This window comes from Melospiza melodia, chromosome 1, assembly GCF_035770615.1.
Source record: "Melospiza melodia melodia isolate bMelMel2 chromosome 1, bMelMel2.pri, whole genome shotgun sequence".
Lineage (NCBI taxonomy): Eukaryota > Metazoa > Chordata > Aves > Passeriformes > Passerellidae > Melospiza > Melospiza melodia.
This window is the reverse complement of record NC_086194.1, coordinates 36,475,415-36,488,898: the sequence shown is the minus strand read 5'-3', so window position 1 is coordinate 36,488,898 and position 13,484 is coordinate 36,475,415. Positions and strand designations below refer to the sequence as shown.

At 38.6% G+C, this 13,484-nt stretch overlaps 1 protein-coding gene across 8 annotated transcripts in view; it reads left to right on the top strand.

Moving 5' to 3' along the window:
- Positions 1-13,239, top strand: part of TBC1D5 (TBC1 domain family member 5) — a 317,794-nt gene extending 304,555 nt beyond the window's left edge. For all 8 annotated transcript variants that reach the window (XM_063154185.1, XM_063154177.1, XM_063154169.1 and 5 more), the window contains 3 exons: positions 1,795-1,874; positions 2,630-2,806; positions 9,391-13,239. In XM_063154185.1, coding sequence (XP_063010255.1) covers positions 1,795-1,874; positions 2,630-2,806; positions 9,391-9,684 — 551 coding nt within the window. In that variant the 3' untranslated portion in view covers positions 9,685-13,239. The remainder of the gene's footprint in view (positions 1-1,794; positions 1,875-2,629; positions 2,807-9,390) is intronic.
- Positions 13,240-13,484: the final 245 nt, after the last annotated feature.

Here is a 13,484-nt window from a genome sequence, read left to right as displayed (position 1 = left end):
AAACAGTGGAAAACAGAATGTAAGTTATTCTTTTATGAATAAATATTAATATATTTTACTTACCAAATTGAGGGAATAGATAATTTAGATATAAGATAAAAAAAGCAAGTAAAATGTTGCAATAATTATGGATTTTTGCAGTTCAAGATGCTACATATTTGCAGAAAGATCTGGTTTTTTATTATTTCTGGCCTTCATAATGCAGTGTCTTTCTCTTGTAAAATTGTTCATTTGTGCAACATTGCTGCAGGACATTGCCACTGTAGTATAGTAAATAAGGAGTTCTAAATAATGTGAACATGGATCTCCTTGTTCAGGCAGGCTGCTTATGCTAAGCTGAGTTATGGTACCTTCACTGATGCTCTTGACCTTGATCACATCACCTTGACTTTTGTCAGCTGTTGCCTTTCATGGTTCTAGACTCTTTCATTCCTTCTGTGTCTCAGATTGCTTTTTAGCGGTTCATTTAGTACTTAGGCGTGGTTCCTTTCTCCTCTTCACCCTTTCCATTCCTCCTTTTTACCCATTACTGATTTCTGGCCCCAACTCAATTTCAAACTTGTGTTTATACACGAGTTTTATATCTACCTTTCCACTTCTAATCTTTCTTCTTGTCCTGTCTCCTACATCTCATTATATTGCTATTTATTATGTAAACACAAAACTCATATCAAATTACTCAATGCTTTTACTTGAAACTTCATATTGTGTCAGAGTTGGCAGTGTCATCATATTTGTCCTTGTCAGGATCATCTGTTAACAGCAGTTGTGGCTTTTCACTGATTTGGGCCCTGAACATGCAGGATGTTGTTAAAGACAAACAAAGGCAATGCAGGTGTGGATTAATTGTACAAAGCTCTAATTGTGAAGTACCTGGGATACACATTCTCATGAGCAGCAAAGCATTCTTCCATAACGAGTGTCACTGAGGGCTTTGGGCTCACTCTGTATATGTAAGACAGGAGTGGCACAAAGGAGTATCCTGTCATTTTCAGGTGACAGATACAATCTCATTCTGCTAATCCGTCTCTAGGAATCTTTACTGTTTTCTTAAAGAGTCAGAAAGCAGGAGCTGGGAGGCCAGAGAATGAAGTGAGTCTGCAGAGTTGAGTCGTAGTTTCTCTGGGCTGTGTTGGAGTGTGGAATTGCCTGGGGTTGTCTTCCTGCAAACACTCCATACCAGGGTAGCGAAATGCGTTCTTGAAGGACCATGCTGTGGGTATGGAAGGCAAGAGTCTCCTGAAGTGTTGGTACTGCACTGCTCCTTCTGTCAAATAAGTTTTGCTCGGCCCTGGGTCTTTTACCTAAAAGAAGAGAATAGGAGGGGAATGAAACTTTTTGTAGTCCTTCTACAAAGAAGAGTATTCTAACACCTGCAATGGCCATGGGATCAAGATGAAGATTGCTGTGCTTCTACCCAAACCTTTCTGTAAGCTGCAGCAGATTTCTCTGGTTTTGAATGTTTCCCAAACCATTTTTAAGTTCAAAACTGTATGTAACACAGAGGCTGGTGTGGTCTTCTAGGGGCCAGTAGTAGCCTGAGTTCCTTGGTACACAGGGGTAACAGAAGTCCTGCAGGAGCAGAGCATTGCTGGACGCTTCCTGGCAGCAGTGCCAGGCTCAGGCTGGCCTCACCTCTGCAGAAAATAAGGTTGTCATTCTCGAGGATTGGATGCAGAATTGTGTTTGCAGGTCACAGAAATTTGTTTTGAAAGCATCAGTCGGCAGTAAGTAACAGCACATTTGAGTTTATTTAGGATGTTTTCTCTCTTTATCTTTCTTTTGATGTTACAGGAAATATTCAGGAAGTCATTTTGCAAGAACGCTTGGAAAAAGAAGATGAAATCCTGGTTTCCTTGGCTGGTTTGAAGCAGGTATTACTATTGCATAGTTTAACCTTCTTGTGCCCTTCAAAGCTATTAGTCCTTTCTCCTTTTTTTCTCCTATTTATTCTTTTTGTATACTGCTATTTTGTCTTCTTGTAGCTGTTTTACTAGTGCATCAAACCTTGTGGTGTATTTTTATTTGTAACAATAAAACTCAGCTATAAAGAGTTCAAACAATTTGCACAGTATTTGCTCCTGTGGAAGTTTTGGAGGCCTCAGATCAAAACTAAAGTGCAACGCCAAGTGCTGGACTTAAGCCATGCTATCATTTTTCTTAATGCCAAATGTACTTGCTAAACAAACAACTATGCCTGTGTCCCCATTATTTCATTGTGACAACACTTGAATATCTTGAATTAAATGAAAAAATACTACATACATAAAACGAGAATGCTGCTGAGCATCTGTAGCTCTGATTATACTGCCCTCTGCTCCCTCAAAATACATTTTATGAAGAGCAATGTGTCATATGTTAAATCTATAATGAGGCAGGGAGTAATCTTAACAGTTTTATTCTTTTTAGATTTCCTGGATAGTTGTTCTCCAGACTCTAATAGAAACCACATTTCACTGTTATTTCTATCTTCAGCTGATATAGGTCTGAATATTGACTTGCTTCCTATCTTTTCAAAGCAAATATTTTGTGGAAATGGTGTATGAAAGCAGTCTGCACAGAGCTTTAGAAAATGTAGAGTTCCTCCCAGTTTTTAGCTTACATCCTTTCCTTTCCTATTCAACAACAGATCAAGGATATCCTGAAAGGTTCATTGCGTTTCAACCAGAGCCAGCTGGAAGCTGAAGAAAATGAGCAAATTACTATTGCTGATGACCATTACTGTTCCAATAATCAGAACAAGGCGGCAGGTGATGTTCTAAAGGGACCTGTCATGACAAAGCAACAGTTCATCTCAGGACAACAGGTAAAATAAAAACATCTCAAGCAGGCCATTGATGGCCTTCCATTTTTTGGAGATTTCCTCTAGCATGTCCAGACATTATGTGGGACACACCAGCATTCCTGGTCCATATGAAGAGTGGGTTAAAAGTATATCTCTAGCTACTGCCCTGCTCTGATTAATTATTTTTATTGTAGCCTTATGCTCCACGCACAGATATTTAAGTCTAAGTGTTAGGCATTTGAGGGGAGTTCTTTAACACTGTTGAATCACAGAATCACAGATTAATTTCCTACAAAAAAAAAGTAAAAATTGCAGGTAAATGTTCCCATACCAAATGTTCCCACATGATTATTCTCATTGTCCTTGTCCTCCAGGATCCCATTATGTAAGAGCTGATTAACTGCATTGCAGTGTATTCATGGCCTGTGCCAAAAAGGAAATAGCAAGGAGGTTGCTTTTACCTTCTACTTCATTGTATCGACTTTCTCCTTGAATCTGTAAACAATGTTTTCACATACAAAGCATACAGTCGTAGGAAAGGTTCATAGACAAAGGGCCCTCTCTGTCTAAGCCTCAGTCCAACCCAAACGTGATCTTAAAAATAAGTACTTTTGTGCCTGCTCATTTCTATGTTGGAGTTCTATGAAGTCTGCCATCCTGCTGCTGATACTCACACTCATAAATCAGTGGCAGCATTATCACCTCAAAGTCTGAGTCTGCTGTCAGTTCACTTTTGACAAGTTTACTTAGGAACTACAGGAAATATTTATTCATTTTCAAGTAATGACACAGGGTCATTTTGATTTATTACACACAATCCCCCTGAGTTAGAACATTCTATGTTAAAAAAAATCTTATAATTGTCTTTTGGTATTAGAGGCAATACCGAGATTTATTTTTTTATACTCAGTAATGGTGAAGAGCAAAGCTTTGCTAGAGAGTTTTCATTTCTTGCTTAGCTGTTGTCATTACAATCACTACTTTCTGCCATAATAAAGGCATAGGTTAAACTGATACAGCTTATTGGACTGTTCGTATTTTTGCCCTTGATCTCCTAACTTTTTCTATGACATACTTTTTGTTTTCTTTCCAAAATGGTAATGTTTTTTGGTGATTTTTTACTTCTAGAAACTAGAAGGTAGAATGCCACATAACATGGCAGCAAGCTGTGTGTGGTGTGGGTATGTGGGTGTGTGTGAGCAGACCCTACTGATGCTGGAGAAGCCCTTACTCAGAGTCTGGTCTAAACCACGTGTCCTGGATGTGCTGGGACTCCTTGGGTATTGAGAGAGTACAGCTGAAGCCTGCTCTGCACAGATTTCTCTCCAGTGCAGATTTTCAGGGCAATGTACAATGAGGTCTGGGCTTATCCCAGTGTGTAGTCAGGGTATATACATCCAGCCCCAGGAACTGAGTGGCATCCATGACCCACAATTTCAAGGCTGCTCATAAGTCAACTATGAGCAACATGAGTAGAGGTTGTACAAGCTGCAGAGCATTAATGAGGCATTAGCACTGCATGGTTTATGTTTGAAGGTGCAGCACATCCATATGGATTAGCCTCCTCTCCTCTTATCTTTGGGAACTTCCAATTATGATAATGAGCAACAGCGCCTCTGACGGAAAGAAAAATATTAGTGTTAGAAATGGTACTCCAAGAGGACTGGTGGTATCCTTAGTTAGTTGATTAGGGATAGTTTGTCTGTCTGTCTAACTAGCCCCTAGTTAGTCTGTGCTGTTTCCAAGCCCTTCATCTTTAACCACCATGCATAAAATCAAACAAAAAGAGGAGGGCTTTGGACCCCTTTTAATAAAATACAGAACAATAAAAATGTGGAATAGTGGAGTGTGATATTAGACTGTTAATTGGTGAGCTCAGTTGTCAACCCAAACCAGGCCACAGCCCAGGTTTTTAGCTCTGCTGAAGAAAGGGGGGCTGCACTGATGCCCTGGGTCATGCTGGGAGTACTCACAGAGAGCTGCAGGGGGATTAAAAAACAACCACTTCTAGCTATTTTAATGCATTTCTTGCTAAATAAATTTCTATTCTATTTGCATTTTCTGTGACTTTGGTAATGCCTGTAATTCTGTTTGGTGTGATTTGTACTGTAGAGATTATTCTTTGCTGGAGTTATAGGGTTATTTTCTAGGACAGCTGAAACAGTTATAGGTGTAGCTATTCTATAAATGAGATTAAAATCTGGTCTTTTGAGTCTGGCTGTTATATAAGTATAAATTATTTATCATCTTAGCTTTTTTTTTAAAAGTGTTCTTCCTCTTTTTTGTATCAAAATCCCTTTCTGCAAAATGAGGATAAGGGTGTAGCCCCTTTTTAGAAAGGAAAGCTGCAAAATTAAAAATGCAAAAAAAAAAAATTAAGATAAAAAAAAAAAAATTAAGATAAAGGCTAAAAGGAATCAAGCATTTTTTGGAATGTTTGGCTTTGGTAGCAGCATGCAGTTGACAAACAGAAGGCTTCTGTTGCTAAATAATGAATGATAATTAACACATTATCTTGCCTTTATGTCTGTTCAAAGAAGGAGGCAAAATGAGCTGCTGTTCTTCTAAGCTTTCTTGATTTGTATCCTTGCAGTTAGTTTTAACTCATTCACAGTGTGAAGGCAAATGAAATAAGCCTGGTCCTAGTAGCTGATATTCATCAGGAAAAATTGTTTGGAGTTGTTAACTTTCAAAGCTACTGGAAGTACAATTCTGTCATTTTTCATTTATTCAGTAGTGGCAGCAGATGGGAGAAAACATGTTTCACGTCAGCGTGAGTTTCCTGAAACAGAAACAGGCGAAAGAAGAAGGAAGGAGGTATTTTACCTCTGGAAATATCAGTTCCAAAATACCAGTGTATGCTAGGGATAGGCAAACATTTACAGGCAGCTCTTTTATAGGATTTTGGGGGTCAATATCTCTGCTTTTCTGCTTCTCTGTTACTTCAATGAGCTATAGGTCTCCTTAACCAAACCAAAAAGTGTGGGTGGCGTGAAGAGTAGTGTTGAGAAGCTCAACAGTTATAACAAGAAACTGGGATGAGTGGTTTTCTTTCCTTTATTAAAGAGCAGGATGCTTTTTCAACTGCACTAGAACACACTCTTGAAAGCAGAATTTAGGAAACTGGGGAGTGCCAGAAACAAAAATACTGGTCTTGCTGGGCGAGTGTTTCACTAAGTAAGATCTGTGTCACCCTACGCAAGGTGGAGGTGTGAGGGCTGTGAGGACTGAAATAAAGAATTCTTGATAGCTTGGAATAATAAAGTGTATAATTTTGAAAAATGAGGCAGTACTGCATTCCCTGAGAGCTTTTAAATAGAAGTGTGGAAAGTGGCCAGGTGAATTATGTGGCGGTGGTTGTTTAGAGGAATGTATATTTCTGTTGTACAGGGCAGGGGGATGGGAACAAAGTTCTGAAATTTTGATTGTGGCATTTAGAGCTCCCAAAAAAGTATCAATACAAGCTGGAGGATTAGGGATTGAGACCAGCCCTTCTTGAGAAGGACCGGGGGGGGAATACTAGTGGATGAGAGGCTGGACATTTCCCAAATGGGCACTTGAGCCCAGAAATCCATCTGTACCCTGGGCTGCATCCAAAGCAGTGTGGCCTGCAGATTCAGAGTGGGGATTCTGCCCCCTCTGCTCCCCTCTGGTGAGACCCCACCTGGAGCACTGCATCCAGCTCTGGGGTCCCCAGCCCAGAAAGGACATGGGCCTGTTGGAACAAGTCCAGAGCAGTGTGACAAAGATCATTAGAGGGCTGGAACACCTCTCCTATGAAGACAGCCCGAGAGAGTTAGTGGTTTTTAGCCTGGAGAAGAGAAGGCTTCAGGGAGACCTAATAATTGTGGCTGTTCAGTACTGAAAGGGGGGCTTAAAACAGAGATGGAAACAAATTTCTTAGCAGGGCCTGTTGCAATAGGGCAAGGGGCAATGATTTTTAACTAAAAGAGGGTTGGTTTAGATTAGATCTGAGAAAGAAATTTTTTAACGATGAGGAGGGTGTGATACACTGGGACAGGTTTCCCGGAGAGGTGGTGGGTGCCCTATCCCTGGAAACATTGATGGTCCAATTGGACAGGGCTCTCAGCAACCTGCTCTAGTTGAAGATGTCCCTGTGTCTCGCTGTGGGAGTTGGACTATGTGACCTTTAAAGGTCTTTCCAACCCAAACTATGCTGTGATTCTGTGTTGCTGGAGCAGAGCCACGGTTGTGTGCTGCCTGTGTCCTCAGCCCCCTGGTGATGGCAGCTGACTCACTGACAGCTCATGAAGACAGCATTTCAAACAGACAAGATGAAAGCAAAAGGCTAATTACTAACAAATGATGCCTCAGCTCAGAAGTGTTTAAACAGTGAAGTGTCTCTCCTTGTCGGATAGAACTCTGTGGTTTTAACTTCATGGAAACTGCTTGAAGTTTCTGACATTTGAACTGCTCTGGTTCTGCATGTATCAGGAGGGTTGGAGATCAATTTTGGTAACACTCAGAAGAGGCTAGTTGCTGATCTTTCTAAAACCAATCTGCTGTGTTTTGTATGAATTTCATTAAGTCTTCTGTGAAAACAGAGTTACTACCAAAAATAATAGATGTCAATTTCTATCAATGTGACGACTTTTACATTGGGACAGGTAAAATTTTGGACTCAAGATACTTCCATTTGAATTATAAAGTGGTAAAATTAGTTCATTACAAAACAGAATATTATATGTTATTAAACCTATTGTAATATTAATAACATAATATTATTATACCTGCATACTTGTAGATGACATACAAAAATTATAAATTATGAGAGCAGGATATTTCAGAATTTACTAGAAAGGGAGATATTTAAAGCCTTATTAATATAAATTTGGGCACAATTCTGTATTTGAATATATTTTCTCATTCAGCTGAGATTTATCTTCATTGTGACTTCTAACAATTTGTAATGAGCATGCAAATGACAACCAAAGACTTCCAGGTCCCTCATTTCATCTTACAGTCCTTCATAATCACAGGTGGGTTTTGCCTCCTGAGCTACAAGAACATTCTGATCTATAACCAGTAGTCAAAACAAGAAAGTCATTTTCACCTGTAATGATACATTTTGCAAAAGAAATTTTGCTGGTGGTCGTGGATTCTGTAACTGCAGTTGTGGCTTGCTCATGCTTGTGGTACTCCAATTTTATATACCATGATGTAGGTTTGCCTTTATCTCATTCAGATTATTCCTGATTTTTCTTTTCTATAACTGCTTGGTTTTTGGTTTGTTTTTTTTTTTCCTTTTTGTAATACTTATAATCTCTTTTCATCCCAGAATGAATTTTTTTTCTTTTTTTTCTTTTTCTTCTTTTTTTATTTTTTGTGGAAGGGCCACAGCTGAAGGGCTTGTATTGCCACAAGTGTGGCCGTACACATTTCCCAGTGCTTTTCCTTTTTCTCAGTCTTGCATTCGTGTTATCAAATATATTGGTTTCAGCATCACACCGCTTCAGGATGCTTGTACCTGCAGGCTGTTTGGCAGGTTGCATTATTACTCTGAAAAAAACCTGTGTGGAAGCAACCAAGAAAGCAGTCATGTTCTTGCCAGAGGAACATAGCACTAGACAGGAGCTGAGTGCAGCTCTTGCAGCAGGAGACAAAGTGTCGTCCATTTGGGTTGCAACCAAGCTAAAAGGCTGCCAGTTGTCAACAAGTGAGAAATCCCACTCTACTGTGTATGGCAGTCTCCCTTGCTAATTGCATATAGCTCTGATTGGAAAAGCTGGGAATCTGAGTGTGGCTAGTATAATGGAATTTAAGATTGAGGCTTCATAATTTTCTGATGCACTAATGCATGGTCTTGAGCTACTACCTAAGTGCTCAGGGACGCACATTTCCCAAGATCTAACCAGACAGAATTGGGATTCCCAGACTCTCATTTTCTGGAAGAGTTAGGAAATAGTCAACAACACTAACCCTGGAAGCTCTGGCAGCCCTGATTTTTTGAACCCAAACTGGTGCACACTAAACCAGGTCTATGGGTGGTTTAGATTTCACAAGTCAGGGTTTTACTAGGAAATTCTATTTCAAACCATTCTTCTGACAAGCTCCAACATGCTATTGTACATGCAAACCAGCAAAAAATTTCTCAAAACCACTTCACTAAATACTACAGAAACCCACTGTAATTGCTGAAAGTCTTGACTATAATGTATGTGTGTGATACTTGGCTGCTGTGGTCACCACCTGTATGCACTGTGATGATGAGACAGGTAAGACTGTTAGACCAAAAAAAGTATTTTTAGAGTGTTGCATTTTATGCTTTTTTAAATTAACTCTGTCGGTCAGAGCGTGGTGCTAATATGCCAAGGCTGTGGGTTGATCTCTGTGGGAGCTGTTCACTTAAGAGCTGGGCTCGATGATCCTTGTGAGTCCCTTCCAGCTCAGAATATTCTGTGATTCTGTGAAATAACAAATGATGTCATCCAAAGTTAATATCCACTTTATTTTTCACTTTATTTAGTCATTGCCACTTTTGGATAATAATTTTTTTGTCCGATATGTCTGACATGCTTCATAAGCCCCGTTATGTGATGATGCTGGTGCTCACTTCAAGTCTTCTCTGTGCCGTTGTTTCACAGACTACAACTGATGCGAGCACTAGTGAGAGCAAGAGTGCTGATGACTATATTATGGTTTCCAAAGAAGAGGAGAGAAGTAAAAGCGCTGCTCCAGAGCCAGTGCAGCCCCTTCAGGCACACAAGGAGGCAGCAGTGAAGGCAGAAGCTCCATCTCGTTCCTCTTTGATATTTTCCGACCCTCTGATGGGTTCCATTTCAGCCTCCTCCAGCAACCTCAGCTCCAGCCCTGATGATGACAGTAGTAATAACAGCAAAGATTCTGACTTTGCTATTGTCAGCCCACTGGACATCTAAGGAAACAGGTTGGGAGAGTTTGGGAAATCTGTCATTACAACTCAGCTCTAATTTCTGTGATTTCACGGGTTGGATAGTTCTTCGGATTACAAGGACAGAAAATAGATAAAGGTAGACCATTTCAGCTGCCAAAAGCCTAAATTAAAATAAAAAGGCAAGCAAACAAAAAAAGACATAGATTTGCTACTTTTAAAAAATAATATATACATTTTAATAACTGCCTTAAATAAAGACCCAGTTAAACCCAGTTCTAATATACAGTTATTATTAATTATCCTGTTACCCTACGTAGGAGCTTTGTTACTATAGAAGTGATGCCTTCCCAAAGCATAGAGTAGTATATGCTAGGTACCATAATGAAAATGTGTGGATACCTGACATCAGACCTGATGCAGGAAAGACAGGCTAGATTTAATAATGTCCTTTTACAAAATGTGCTTGACTGGGTTTTCTGTGTAGGAAAGGGTACTGTTTCTTCAGAGACTGTGATTAGAGAAGTAGGGAATGAGTATCAAAAAGATTAAAAGCATCATCCTGGTAGGAAGTTTGTTCTCCCTTGAGGAATCCTAGTTTCTTAATTTTCATCCTTCAATAGCCTGAGGTGTGTTCAGGGCAGAGGTTTGTGTAGTTGTTCCTCAGTGCTTACAGGAGACGATGTGACAAGCTCCATGAGAATGGGGACCTACACAACAGAGCCTTATTTGTCTTTCTCTGCTTTTCCCCCTTGAGAGTTCCCAGTTCAACACTTTCCTTCTTTATCTTTGTCTACTTTTACTTCCCCTGGCATGATTTTTTTAATTTTGCTCAGACTACTGCAGTCAAGAAGTAGGTGCAAGGGAAATAACAGTATTTCATAATGTAGACCTGAGCTGGTTGAACTAAAGCTAGCCCAAGTATGATAACTTACCAGGGAAGGTTGCAAAGTGAAATGAAATGTTCATAATTAAAAGCACTTTATGTCTCATTGCTATTATCTTCTATAGACTCTGTTTACATATATTGCTATATGATTTCCATATTTCTAATCACAAGAAACATAATGGTGCAGCAGCGTTAACCAACAGAAAGTTTCTAATTAACTTTGTTACTTGTTCTTCTATGGAAAAGTGTATTTTTTTTCCCATCAAGTCCATAGTACTTTTAATAACAGCTTTCTTCAAGTAGATAAGGGGGGGTTCTGTGCTCTCTGATCCCTGTAACCTCTGTTGGAATTCAGAAAACAACTGGTGGTGAGTAAACCACTCCTCTTGCAGGACCTACACGGAGTTAGCTTGAGGAAGGAATGTTAATATGTCACACTGTCACAGCAGCAAAAAAAAGCATCATTTGCTTTTAAGATGCATATACATTATACCATGCAACAACTTCCTATTTGCATGGCAAAGCTTGTGTTTGTTCAAAGTTATGAAATTGTAGTTATTTGCTGCGTAGTCTGTAATTGTAAATGAAGTACTGTATCCCAAAGATGAGGTGACATGTAATTTGCTGGTCTTAGATTTTACAAGGTCTGTGTCGGTGACTGAACTGAAGAGTTAATTGTCATGCAATTACGTGGTAGCTGCCATCCTTACATGTTCAAAAGCCACCATGTAGTTCTTCAGAGATTATTTGTGCCTTGTAAAATGTTAAAATACTAGAATGTTATGAGCGGGCATAGCATCATGCCTCTCTGCAACAGAGTGATGCAGTCTGGTGACTGTTTAGATGAAAGATCTTAAATGCATAACATTTTGGAGAGGTGTTTATTTTAAGCTTCATAAAAGATCACTTTGGAATTCAGCATGCATGCCTGTCTCCAGTTTATTTTATTACCCTGAGTTTGCATGAATGCCAGGGGATGGGGTGGCTGATTGATTTATTTAAGCCTTTCAAGCTTTTCTAACTTTAACCTATACAGCAAGGCTTGTGGCACCATCAGCAAAGGGTGGCTGTTGAAGAAGTACCTGTGGAAAGAGGGAAGAAATATTCTGGGGACAGAGAGAAAAGTTTTATATTCTGTGATACATAAACATTCAAAGATTCCAGTAGCTTGGCAGGAGAAAATGTTTTTACTTCTTTTTTATTTTTTTAAGCATCAGTCTTTTGATTTCTATTCTAGTGGGTTGTTTCAGGGATCGCATTGCTATTTTCTTGAACAGTCTCATTGCCAATGGAAGAGTGTGATTTGTACAGGTTTTTTTATTTTTGTAAATTAGTTGTATCTTTAATGTTGCATATTTTAAAACAGTAGTTTATGAAGACTTGGGGAGTTTCTAAGAATCAGTGAATACCGATAAACTGAATGCGTATCATGCCATGGGATATGATAAAAATCTCCAAAAGCAGAGAGACAATTATACAAATAAGATCAGAGTAACTCCAGTAAATTAATCTGGTTTGGTTGTACCATGTCCTTTCACATCTTAAATATGTTGTCTCTGATATTTGATCATAGTGCAGAGATAATGAAAAGTATTTTCGTATATTCATTAAGTTAGAAACTTGTAAGTTAGAAAAAACATCAAATCATCACCCTGTTTTGTGTTATGTTAAGAATATAGTGAAAGAGAAATTGTCATTTAAAATACAAGATTATTAATTTTCTCTGGAAATGACCTGCTCATAATGTTCACAGATAACAGTAATTGGATAGAAAAATCATTAGCATTGCAAATTGCTGACAAAAACTGATGCAGCGTTAAGATTGCCGATCTGAGACTGTTTTACTGTATTTACTTTATAAAGTAATAAATATTTATTACTTTAAAGTCTCTTGCATGTCATGTCAGTTGTATGTTCTGCAGAAAGGCAGCATCATATTTTGACTGGGTACTGATTTAGTCATGGAGCTTTGTATCTTTACTCTGGAAGAACATTTAGCCTGCTTTATTAAAGAAAGAATTAACAAACTTTTTGGGTTGTGCTTGTGCTGTTTTCTCAAAAAAGAGGGAAAGCTTTTTGACTAGAATACTGGAAGTATAATTTCTGAGAACTAGGATGATTAAAACTTTAAAACTATCTATATAAGCACAAAAACTGATTGTTACTTTAATCAGATTTTATGTATGTGATCCAGGGAATAAAACTGGATGTCATTTATCTCAACTAAACAATATAGAATATTTCCTGTTTTATGAAATTTCCTGTATCTGAAAATGAATCAGTATTTACCATGACATAACTTGTCTGTAATTTCATGAAGCTCAGTATAGTGTCATCATTGTGTCTCAATGACAGTGCCAGTATCTGTACAGTACATTTCTGAGTCTCTATACTTGAATTCACATTCCTAACTCATAGTTCTCCAGTATGTTCTCATTAAATGGCATAGAGGCAACTGTTTAAAAGATTACATTTCAGATTTAAGGTGTACTTGTGCCTGACTTGTGCCTGCAACATCATCTGTTCAAATACATCCTAACATGAACAGATTTTCAAATTCTTGGTGTCGGCCTTTAAATAATACTTTACATTTGTGCTGCATGTGTTGGTCTAGAATGAATTATTCTAATGATTTATTAGACTTGAAAAGGTGCAATTTCATAAAATAAACTTCATTTGGCTACAGAATAGTAATTACACTGTCTTGTAATCTGTGCTGTTCTTTTGAGAGTTATTATATACAGTCTGTGCATAGTGTTTGCTGTGTCCCCCAGTCTGCCAGACTCTGGCTTTAGTAGCTAAATTTAGAGATGAAAAAGCATGAAAAAAGGTTGTTAGAGTAACAGCAACTTGAAGCATGCACACAGGCAACTTGCTTTCCTGCTTCTCACAACTTACTTAACCACTGAAATGGTAAGGGAGGTTTTAGGTATGTGGGA